The 13,010-nt window shown below is 38.7% G+C and overlaps 1 protein-coding gene across 3 annotated transcripts in view; it reads left to right on the forward strand.

Annotated features, from left to right (window-relative positions):
- Nucleotides 1-13,010, forward strand: part of b3glcta (beta 3-glucosyltransferase a) — an 88,278-nt gene that overhangs the window by 50,256 nt on the left and 25,012 nt on the right. For all 3 annotated transcript variants that reach the window (XR_008642487.2, XM_055196871.2, XM_055196870.2), the window contains exon 4: nt 6,222-6,331. Coding sequence is in view for 2 of the 3 variants with exons in the window: in XM_055196871.2 (XP_055052846.2) it covers nt 6,222-6,331 (110 nt within the window). In the remaining variant the exon portion in view is untranslated. The remainder of the gene's footprint in view (nt 1-6,221; nt 6,332-13,010) is intronic.

Below are 13,010 nucleotides of genomic sequence, written 5' to 3' on the forward strand. Positions count from 1 at the left end.
GTGCCGCTAAACATGAAAATGATCATTGTGCCGGGTTGAAACTAAAAGACACTTGCGTTGTGCATTGCGCTGCATTACGCCGGATGTATGATAGAGCCCTCTATGGGACAAACCTAGCAATGGTTAGAACAACCCAGCATACACTCTAAAAATTATTATTCGACAAAAAATTTAGCAAACCTGTTTTGTTAAAAAATTAATAATCAGTAAAACAATTTCAAATATCTTCTGTTACACATACTGTATATGCCACAACATACGTCAAAAAAAAAAAAAACTTACCAAGTAAAAGTATGAAATTTGCTTTTTTTAAGTAAAGTCAACTAATAATTTTAGGTGTAAATTCAATTACAACCCAACCAGTTGGGTTCTTTTCTGTATGATATTATTTATGGTATCATTTAACGTGTGAGAGATTAATTCAACATCAGTTTAAAAACACAAACCATACAGAAAATAGTGCAGCATAAATGATATACAGTCCAATACAAGCACATCTTTCAAAGCTTTGGCGCATGTGCATTATATACTGTAATATAACCATGATAATAAAAAGCAAAATGAAGGTGTCCAACGTTATGTACTAATATTCCACTTAATTGCATAACAACACCCAGACACTGAAACCTAAACCTAAACCATAGCCTGCACAAGAGAAATAACTCTACTTTCGTGTTTTCCAGAGAAAACTCGAGCACGTAATAAAACCTACACAGCAATATGAAGCGTCACTTGTTTAATAAGTCTTGAAGACACTTCATCATGTGAGCACTGTTCCTGTTAGCTCCGGCAAATGCACGAGGCATCCTGCCAGCCGTGGCTCTCTGGGTCTCTTTATTAGTTTTCTTTTATGAGAATCTGGACAAAAACGTGGCCGTAAAGTGAATACCGGCATGCCATAAATTATTATTAAACAGGGGGCCTTTTTTCTCCATGCCATTTTTGAGCAGTTCTAAGAAATAAGGCTTATTTGTCACAACCCAAACAAGATAAGCCACACGTTGAAAGTGAGTGACTGCTTCAAATTTTTCATCCGAGAGAAAATTTTGTTGGGGGATGATGATAACGTGGGAAACAGCTGATGTGAGCAAAAGCTGTGGTTGTGTCTCAGTTAGCTTCCAAGAATCAGTAGCAAGTATGCTGCTCAGCATAGACGTCATTTACAGTGAGCTCACACATTCACCATGACCAGTTTTATAGAATAGCAAGCAGGCATATTGTGTATATTATATAGAAGGAATCTTTCTAGTTTTTGCGCAGGGGTCTTGTTAGTGGTTATTACATTGAGAGGTCATCTATTGCAGATTAGAATCTGAGACTCAAATACAGAATTCAATTGTGCCACTGTACCAGCAAGATTGGGTTTGGGAATCGAATACCAATTTCAATTTTGCAAACGGATCCTTAAGGTGGGAATCTATAAAATCTATAAAATTAATCAATGCCTGCATGCATTTTAAGACAGGCTGGGTAGAGCTGACCTGAGAACGTGTACTCACAGATATTTGTGTCTACGTAAATGTTTTATTTCATGTAGTCTGAATCAAGTGAATGTGCCTTTGTGTGACTTCTGCTTCTAGATGATATCTTATTCCAATAAAACAGTTCAAATTAATATTGACCATTGCTTTTTCTACAGTAACCACAGCTTAGCTACTGAATGGTATTTGTACTGTAGTAAAACCACAGGAATCACAAATTTACAGTATAGTAACAGCTTAACCATGATATTTGTAATAAAATGGTTTATCTGTAATTTTTTAGTTATTTTTTTAACCCACTCTGTAAAAAGTGAAAAGTTGGATAAACTTAAAGTTTTTTTACTTAAATTTTCAATTAAGTTTCACTTTTAGTAAATAATTTAGGTGTAACCTCACATAAAATGGTCAAAAATTATCCCTAGTTGTCACTGGGGCAGTACACTCAAAAAATGCTGGGTTATTTTCAACCCCGCGTTGGGTCAAAAAGGGTCGATCCCAGGCATTGGGTTAAATTAACCCAGAAAATGTTTATATTTGACCCAACAATGGATTAAAACATCCCAGGATTTGGGGTTGAAACAACCCAACATATGTTAAATTACAACCCAACGGGCTGTGTTCATCCCTTTTTGACCCTACGCTGGGTTGAAAATTAAAACCAGCATTTTTTAGAGTGTACCGACCCAGTCACAGCTAGGGATCATTTTGACCATTTATTGGACAGTGTAGATAATATTTTTATGGCTGCATTAATACCAGGCAAAAACAAAATACTGAAAATTTGCCAGTGGATTTGCAATATGATGTGGCACCAGTGGGACGAAGCCCAGATGTCATTTATGTCTAACAGAGCATCTGTGTTGACATGGCAAAGCCCTGCTGGTTTGATGGTAAATCTAAAGTTCAAGTAAAGGTTACAGGGACTGTTGTGACATTAGTGAAATGTCACAGATTGTTCTCAGTGTGATCAACGTCTCAGCACGTAAATCACCATTTAATTACACTCATATCAGAGACAACACTGACAGGCCTTCAACATCATTGCTCATTACATCCAATTGCTGACAGCCATGTTCAATTTAACATGGTTATTTTGGTCCATTTATAATGCATAGCTTTGTGTATATGAGAAAGGTTGTGGATGTGTTGTTTTGTATGTTTTAGTATAGTTTGTATTGTGTATCAGCAGCAGAACTCTACAGATTATATAACCTTGAGCCTGGTTGAGAGTTCTACTTTATGAGAACTATCTTTTAACATTTCAGCCTTGTTTCAAAACTATAAACTGACAGATGCACAATATTTCACGGCATGCCTTTACCACCGCGCTATGGCCTTTTATGTTTTTATCCTAAAATAAGCCTTTGTTTGGTTTACAAGTTCTTTGTGTATGCGAACCATTACAAGAATATCAAAATGTACTTGTTCTTTAAAGGGACACTGCACTTTTTTTGAAAATATAGTCATTTTTCATCTCCCCTGGAGTTAAACATTCGATTTTTATTGTTTTGGAATCCATTCAGCTGATCTCCGGGTCTGGCGGTACCACTTTTAGCATAGCTTAGCATAATCTATTGAATCTGATTAGACCATTAGCATTGCGCTAAAAAATAACAAGAGTTTCTATGTTTTTCATATTTAAATCTTGACTCTTCTGTAGTTACATCGTGTACTAAGACCAACCGAAAATTCGAAGTTGCAATTTTCTAGGCAGATATGGTTAGGACTATAATCTCATTCTGGCGTAATAATCAAGGACTTTGCTGCTGTAACATGGCTGCAGGAGGTGCAATGATATTACGAACTGCACGAAAATAGTCCCATTGGTTACTTTAAATAGCAGGGGACTATTTTCAGGAGCAGGCGTAATATCATTGCGCCTGCTGCAGCCATGTTACAGCAGCAAAGTCCTTGGTTATTACGTCAGAATGAGAGTATAGTCCTAGCCATATCGACCTAGAAAATCCCAACTTTTAATTTTCTGTCAGTCTTAGTACACAATGTAACTACAGAAGAGTTAAGTTTTAAATAGGAAAAATATCGAAGCTCTTTAGTTATTTTTAGCGCAATGCTAATGGTCTAATCAGATTTAACGAATTATGCTAAGCTATGCTAAAAGTGGTGCTGCCAGACCCGGAGATCAGCTGAATGGATTCCAAAACGGTAAAAATCCAATGTTTAACTCTAGGGGAGCTGGAAAATTAGCATTTTTTCAAAAAAAGTCCAGTGTCCCTTTAAAAGTGTCTTATATAGCTGAAAATGAAGATTTCCTGTTGTCCAAATTATGCTGTGTGCAAACTGCCAGCAACCTTGTCACTATAGCCTTGTCCCAATTCCAAGTCTTTTTCATTCGAAGGTCGCATTGAAGGTTTGCGTCTCAAGGAAAAAATAATGCATTTTGAGGCTGCATTTAAGCAGCTTTGAATTGGGACGACCTTACTGTACTAGCCTTCAGTTGTGCTGCTGTCATGCAATCAGTCTTGGAATTCAGCCTTCAAAGGTCGCAGCATTTGAATTGGGTCACGGCTTGTGTGTCGCCAGTCTCTTTCAGTGAGGTTGTTTGGATGTGTTTTCTAATTCTGGATGTCTTAGTAACAATCATAAATAAATTAGTAAACGTCCTCTTTGCATGACGAAAGACAGATGCTGCTTCACCCTCATTGGTAGTCTCTCCCGAAAGTCGTTTGTCATTTGCATAAATTTGAACTGTTCTCAAGAATAGGCTTGTTTGCGATGCGGCTCGCCTGAAATTTAGACGAAAGCAGACGGCTGCAGTGAGGGGAGGAGTGAAAAAATAGTTTTAAAGTCGGACACTTCACCAATCTCACAGTACTCCGCAGAGGCAGAGATTGCATTCACGTATTTTATCAAGGATGAAATGGGTGCAACTGAAATACCAATAAAACCATTTACTGTACATGAAGATGTTTACAAGGAGAATCAACGAAGGAGAACTGTTCATTACTCAAATGCTACTGTAGTAAATGTCGGGATGTATAAATCTAAGTCTTGTGGTAATAATACAAATTCTTTTCTGTTGTGTGAAATATAAACAGCTCACAGTACAAATAATTCTGCACCAGTACAAAAGTTTAAAGGAATTCATTAAAAATATAAATCTCATAAGTCAATAAAAGTTGAAAAAATATAAAAAACACCATAGGTAGTGAAGTTTCAGAATTAAGAAATCATCAGCTGTCATCCCCGGGTTAGTCTTTTCCCATCATGCTTTTTGTCAACGCAGTAGGTGAAGAACAACTGCGCCTGACTGCAGAATCTGAAGAGCCCACCTTGCCATCACAAGAGTTTTTGGGGTGTCAGCATGACATCAGAGAAAGTCAGACATAACTCGCTTTTCTAAACTGCATACATCTTGTGGCGATCAACGCTAATCGATTCTGCGCAGAATTTGCTCTATCTCAGAGCCTTTTGTCACGTAGTTGGACGCACTGTTGCCAGCGATCACTGCCATTGGTGTTGTGGAAAGTCAGCCAAGCTTACATTGAAATGAACGGAATTGCGTTTCTCCAATGTTTGCTGGTCACTGCCAGTGTGCATGCAGCATTAAGGGGGTCGCACACCGGACGCGCAGCTCAGCGTCGTGCAAGCCGCGTCGAGTCGCATCAAGGACAACTCGGAGGTTTTGTTCACCGGAAGTGCACATTAAATGGCGCAAGCTTAGTCAGATAGCGTCTACTTCAAAATGCAAAATATATGTTAATCGCTAACAATTAGGGAAAATATGATGTTATTTATTGTTAAACTATGTGAGTGGCGCTCTGTGGTGCAACAGGGATTTGAGCGACTTCCTGAGTCAAGCTAGGCGACACCTGTCGGCGCCGGTGTGCGTATACTCAGAAAATAATTGACGCTTTTTCATTGCATAGTACCCCACGGTTTAGTTTAGTTTGGGTCGGGTCAGCTCACCTCACTTTGGCATGGTTAGCTTTTCCATCGATGTGCTCGTGGGGAATGTGCCGCCACAAACTACAAGTTTGGAAAAAACTGGTATGGTGTTTCTGATTCTCAACCTGTGGATGTTTTCCATCACTAAAAGGAAGTTTGGGAACTTATAGCAGAGCATGGATGACAACATGTTTGCTCCATACAGGTAAAGCTAATCTTTTACATTATAGCGATGACGCTGTAGTGACGATTCCCTCAGACCAATCAGTGATCTACAGTTTTTTCTGTCATGTTTGGTATCAGTTCGGGTCGCTTGGAACCCCAACCGAGGTGGTACGAAAAAAAGTATCGGGTACTACGTACTGCACCCAATGGAAAAGCTCCCAAAAGTAAGCTGACCCGACCCAGACTAAACCAAACCGTGGGGTTCTATGCAATGGAAAAGCGCCAAATGTGTTTGATTTTTTTAGAGCGACCCCCTTTAGTCAGTGTCAGTTCTGTCACTGTCAAACTCTATTACCAAGGTACAGTAAAATATTATATTGTTGTGGCTGGTAACATCTTGTGATCCGTGAGAGCAAGGACCAAATTATAAAAACTATTTAAAATATAACCATTTGAAAAAGTAGAAAAATATATATTTGGACACCAAATTACTGCAATTACTTTGAGTTTTGAATGAATGTTTCCCTGAGATGTACTTACCCCTGCAATGAAATTGTTCTGTCACAAACTAAATGTCATCGGTCTCAATAGGAAATCTTTGTGAGCTCCACAGATGTGAATGAATGGTCTGACATGCTGAGTTTTTGTTTTTCTTTGTCTTTGTTGTAGGATTGAGCGATATAGTGTTTGTCATCCAGAGCCAGAAAAACTCTTACCATGTCCAGCAGGCTGAAAATCTCAGGACAGACCTTCTCCTGCAGACAAAAGCTCTTCAAGAGGTATTTAGCACTATTTATATATCTCTCCATATTTTCACTTCCATGTTTTGTGGCTTTTTGTGCTCATGCCTGGCATGGTTTCACATTAGGTTAAAATTAACACCGGGGAGAGAAATGAATTTTTCAGTTATGCTCTAATTTTGTATTTGGCTGACTGGACAATTACAGGCATCTGTTATAAACATGTTGCCAGGCCAGATGTAAGCTACCAAGGATTTAGGGCACTTAGTAATATACCAAGTATGTATTTTTAACGCATGGTTAGATGGCCTGATAGTTGGCCTTTTTACATCTTTAAATTGTTTATTTAAATTATATTGATGGCCAATTACAGTGTTATGGATGTGACATATAAAATCTCAGAGAATGCATTTATTACTAACAGGGTTCCTGGTCCTTGAAATCCTTAAAAGTTTGTGAATCTGGGAAAAATTCAAGGCCCTGGGAAGTTTTTGAAAATATACATACATAGATACAGGTGATTGAAAGTGCTTGAATCTATTTTATGCAAGAAGTTTTCTGGAAAAGAAATCCATATTATTCTCTGTCAAGTGTAGGATAATATCATAAAATTTCTAGCCTTTTAAGCTAAACTGTTCGCTTTAAATGCTTATATCTTCTGTATGCGAATGTTTATTCATACCAAAATGCTTTTTTGCATAGTTATGTTTGACACATAAAAACGTCTCGGGTTACGTATGTAACTGTTGTTCCCTGAGAAGGGAACGATGCGATGCGTCTCCCTTGCTATACTTTCTGCGTCCCTGTAACGCCATCTTTGGCAATATTTCAGATAGCGAAATACTTCCTGGCTCCCGCGTCACCCTGTCTTTGTCGTTAAGCCTCACCATTGGTTGAATTTGATATACACATTCAGACGCACTTACCCAAAGTGTCACCGCAGTGACGCAGCGTGAGTTCCCTCGAAAGGGAACTGTAACAATGTATCTTAAACAGGAACACGATGTAACCTTGCTCTCACTTGAAATGTGTCCCCGCATTAAGTCCTTGAATTTGAGGCTTTTGGACCTGGAAAGTCCTTGAAATGTGCTTGAATTTGAAGTTAACTAAGATGTGGGAACCCTGTACTAAGATATTGAACCATCAGAGAAAGTCTCTACACATTTGGATTTTTTTCTTTTATATGAGGGAAATAAGTGACAGAAAAGGACACACATTTTTTGAGAGACGACACACAGTACTTCTGTAGGATTTCTGTGAATGATAATGCCCAAACCAGAAGCAATAATATATACAACAAATGGTATGAATATTTCAAAGTCATTATAAAGTGGCGGCCGGTGACTTCTTTTTTCGAGGGCGCACGATGCGAAGTTCGTCACAACATGTATGTTGCCCGTCATGTGTGTGGTTCGTAATTTCAAAATATGTGCGCATCAAGTTAACCTATGTGCATCACGTGTCTTGTCAAAATAAGTGCCTGCTGCAAACGCGTCTAAAGGGTTTGTGATTAAAGAGAAGCTCGCTTTGGCCAGATACCTGCATAATCGCATGCGTAATGAAAGTTTACTTTAAAGGGAGTGTCTTGCGTGTATTTTGTAAACGTGAGCGTCTCCTTTTACATAAACGGTTTTGACGCCTATATGCAGCAGGCACTTATTTTGACAAAACACGTGATGCACATGGTTCACATGACGCATCAAACACATATTTTAAAAAAATGAGCAACACACACAACACTCCGAACACTTATTTTGAATGCGCCCCTTGGAAGAGCAGTCACGAGCCGCCACTGTCATTATATTTTTTAAAAAATTGCCCATTTATGAGGAAAATGGACTGATGGATGTGCTAATTTTCAAATCACCACTTACCTGAGTAGAAAATCTTTTTTCATATCAATATTTTTATGCAGTCATGCAATTACCCAAACAGGTTCAGCTTTTATTGACCATAAACATTTCTCACTGTGCATATTTATAGCACTTCTTATTGGATGTTATTATTTCAGAAACTCAGGAGCGGATCATTGTGACATTTCCAATAGGTGAAGTGGTGAAATTGACATTTCAGATGTTAAAAGCTTTATCACACTGAGAGAAAGTGACAGGTTGAGTCGTCTCGCCCTCCATAGTGTCCCAGAATTCTTTCAAAAAGAAAATATAATGTAGTCTGTTTCTTTCACCCCCAACAACCTCACCCAATCCTTTAACGCTTCTGTAGACAAACTCTTTCTGACTGCTTGTTCTTTAAACCTGAAGTGCCAAACCACAGTAACCCCGAGCTCGGCACCAGTTCACTGAGCCGTCACCCTCCGATCCAATCAAAACCAGATTAAGAATCCTCTTTTATCCTCCACCATATCAGATCTGCTTCCTTTCATTTTCAGTCTCCTCTTTCTCCCCCAGTATGCTGACATTTTTCAAAGGATGTACCCATGGATGTTCTAGACTATCCTCATAAATTATTACTGAGTTATGGTGCTGTACACAAGCCGTTTTGATTTACTTCTATGATTCCCGTCATATTTTTTCTCCTTCTTTAGATGAGTTGGTTTGCTCAAACTAATTTAAAACTCGCCCATTTGTTTCTGTTGATGCAGGAATGTCTCCTTAATTTGTCGTCACATGAGACTAAATTAGTGCAGTTAAAAATTCATGTCATGTGAAGTTTTAAAATCAGTAGCTCTCAAATATCATATCCAAGTCATGATTCTTGCAGAAAACATGTCAGATATGATCCCTTTTAAATTTGAAAGTCTATGCAGGTCTCATATTTTAGCATCAGGGAATATTTTAACTTTTTTATATAGGGGGAGATGCAAAAAGTGATGCAAGATGTAATCAAATTTCACAAGACCAAAAAAATTATGCAAACTTTCTGAATAAGAAGGCATTGCAGATAAATAAGGTTTATATGATTGCAAAAATTGTTGTGCTTTAAAATGCATCTATTAAATAAAACACAAATAGAGAGTTGGTTTAGATTAGATGTGATACAAAATGTTCTGGTCCCACAGGAGAAGTAAAATCCACAGATTGATATTGAATGACCAGCCACATGGTACCTCATTACACATTGACAATGCCCCTCTTTGACTTAATGCTTATTTATGCCTTGCCACAAGATGTCAGCACTGATCTGAGAAATGAGTCAATCACCCATACAAATCCCCATACATCCCAGTCTCCACAGAGCAATTTGTATCTTTTTAGTTGGAGTTATCAGGTCTAATATTTATATGTTACAAAGATGCTCATATATAACAAATCTAAATGGGCATACACGTCAGTTGCACCCTTTCTCTGTCCGCCCCTGAATAGTATTTGTCTACATTAGTCTTCAGATTGATGATTTGTTTCCTATGTGACCATACAGTGCTGTAGACTATGCAGCCTGCAGTGACTGTTTTTGTATAGGCTGTGGGATGTTTGGTCCACCACTGGGTGACAAAGGAGCAAAATGGTAGGAGTGCACAGCATCAAATCCAATAACCTAAAGACCAACAGAGTCGATAGACAGATTCACTGAGCTATTCATCCATCAACTGTAAAGCCCCGGGAGGGCACAGAGCTTTATTAACTCAGTATGGCAGTAACCTGTGCTTTAAGAGTGAACTAGACCATATCCTTCTGTTGAACAGGAAGTTCATGTCTTGAAGATTTGTATCCTGGTTACAGCATTGCATGGGAGCACTGTGTTGATATTCCTTATCTTCATCATCTTCAAAAATTCCCTTTTTTGAAACAATGAAGACACACTTGAATCTAGGCAAAGTGTATAAGCAAGCAAATACTATGCTAATTCAGTTAAAACTGCTTTAAAACAAGAATATTTGATTTGAAATCTAATCACTATAAAAAATAAGAGGTCTTAAAACTACATGAATTATAGTTTATATACAGTTTTCACTTTTTATATGCATTGAATGATAAGTAATATTAGTTACGATTGTAATAAATTAGAATTACCTTAAATTCTGCTTTTTTAAATGCTCAGTAATCTGAAATGAGATGAATTCTTAAAGCAACCCAATAAATAAATGTAAGCTTGACATATACATATATTTTTGGAATAAATAAGACAAACAACATAAACATTGCATGATTCTGAGCCAACTTTTTTTTAAGAAAAAAAGTTTAATCAAAAAGTTTAATCACATTGAAATTACAATTAACATCAACTTTCTTGACTAGTGAAGAGTTGCTATAAAAAATAAATAAAGTTGAAATAATAAAAATATAAAATAACTTTTATATCGACTCCTTACACGTACAAAACATATAATTATTAGAAAGATTATAATGAAACTACACACACTGTTTTTAATCTTAAACAACTTGAATTAATAAGTAATTTCAAATTTCTTGAATAGTCGGTATAAATTTAAAAAAACAAGTTGAATGAGCTTTATTACAGTTATTACAACTTTAGGAGCACCTAAGGGGACATGGAGCAAAAATTAAATAAAGATAAGTTTTGCGTGCGCACGTGAAAATATCGCGTGCGCATGTAAAATTATCGAGTTTAGTTTCATGTGCGCATGTGAAACTATCGCATGCTCATGTGAAACTACCACATGCTCACGTGAAACTACCGCGTGCTTACGTGAAACTATCGGGCACTCACGTGAAACTATCGCACACTCACATGAAACTATCGCGCACTCACGTGAAACTATTGAGCACTCACGTGAAACTATCGCGCGCTCACGCGAAACTATTGCGCGCTCACGCGAAAGTTTCACATGAGCACGCGGTACTTTCGCGGAAGCGCACGATAGTTTCATGTGAGTGCCCAAAACTAAACTTTAAAAAAAATCTGCACATGAAGGTTTCCTTTAGATTGAAACTAAACTTTAGATTTTTTTGCTCCAATGTCTGTCACGGTTAATCCGTGTCATGTCTTGTCTCTGTTCCGATTGTTATCACCTGGACATTCATTGATTAATTACCTGCCTCATCACACCTGTTTGTCATTTAGTCTGTGTATATATACCTCTGTCTTCTGTTTGCTCACTGCTGGATCATTGTCTTCGATACCCTGTCTGTTCCTGTGTTCATGTTCCTGAGTTTCTGTATTCACCTTGTCAGCCCTCGTGTTTTTATTATTAAACGTTATTTATTTGGAACCTTGCGTTTGCGTCCTGTCTCTCCTACCCTGTCGTGACAGAATGATCCAGCCAAACTGGACGCAGCAGGTTCACGGAGGGCGGCTCCCCCAGGAGTTTCGTCGAGGGGGAGTAGTGACATCGGGGTTCATTCCCCATCAGCCCCGATGTCTCTTGGGGACCACCGTGAGCGATCGCTCGCTCCTGCGGGAGGAGGATCTGCCCAGGCGGTCCCCCAACGGTTGAGTCGTCATCGACGGTCCCTCTGAGGACCACCATCCTGCTCGCAGGGAGATCCGGAACGGACCACGCCCGATCATTTCCCCGGGGTGGCTACCGAGGGTCTCTGTTTCCGCGAGGGGATGGGAGATGATTTCCGGGGGCATCTGATCGTCGACAATTCCCAGGAGGGGGGTAATTCGTCTGCCTCGGTTCTCGGAGCGATCGCTCCGGTTCTCCTGGCGCAGTCCGGCCAACCGTCCTGTTGGTCTCATCCCGGCGGCTGCCGGCTTCGCCAGGGTCCCCAAGCCCTCCATCCCTCCCTTGGACTCTCGCTACCAGACTTTGTTTTTGTTGTGTTTTATGTGAGTGTCTGGTAGCCACTCGTAGAGGGGAGGGTAATGTCACGGTTAATCCGTGTCATGTCTTGTCTCTGTTCCGATTGTTATCACCTGGACATTCATTGATTAATTACCTGCCTCATCACACCTGTTTGTCATTTAGTCTGTGTATATATACTTCTGTCTTCTGTTTGCTCACTGCTGGATCATTGTCTTCGGTTCCCTGTCTGTTCCTGTGTTTGTGTTCCTGGGTTTCTGTATTCGCCTTGTCGGCCCTCGTGTTTTTATTGTTGGGTGTTGTTTGTTTGGAGCCTTGCGTTTGCGTCCTGTCTCTCCTACCCTGTCGTGACAATGTCACCTTAGGGGCTCTGTAATTTGTAGCAACTAATGACTAGTCAAAAAAGTTGAGATTATTTATTAATTTAAATTGTTTAAGCTTAAACATTTCAGTGCAAAAAGGAATTATATTACAGTGTACTAGTCAAAAAAAGTTTAAATTAATTGTTTAAGTGCAACAAGGAATTTATTTTACTGTGCATTCTGTAACATGCAATGACCATTGTTGTATATATGTCTGTTGACCATAGGAAAAACTTTAATGCTCCTAATCTCCTAATTAAATTGAGAGTTTAGCCTGGATTACACTGTCAGGGTCACATATTTATACTATTAAGGGAGCTTATGTCACATTATTTAATGTTTCCTGCACACAGTCGAAAAGAGTTTTGTTTAGTAGTTTGGTTTGCGTAAGCAAATATTATAAAGCGGTGCCTTTAACAAGCCATTATGTATTCTCAAGATATAACAATTAAATAAAAGTATTGGAGAGAGTTTTGTAATTGCAAATGACTTGGAAAAGTGCTGGATAATTCATTGTAGACTGTAAAGAAGCTTTGAGCTGTGTTTTCCATCAGCTCAAATTTTCTCTAATTAATAACACCGATTCACAGTCATGGTTACACTGCGCAACCTTTAGCGGGGCAGTGATGTATTACATTTGTCCAATCTCTAGAGTAATTAGGCTGAATAGACAGAGAACATTAGCTAA

Source organism: Misgurnus anguillicaudatus, chromosome 24 (assembly GCF_027580225.2).
Source record: "Misgurnus anguillicaudatus chromosome 24, ASM2758022v2, whole genome shotgun sequence".
Classification (NCBI taxonomy): domain Eukaryota; kingdom Metazoa; phylum Chordata; class Actinopteri; order Cypriniformes; family Cobitidae; genus Misgurnus; species Misgurnus anguillicaudatus.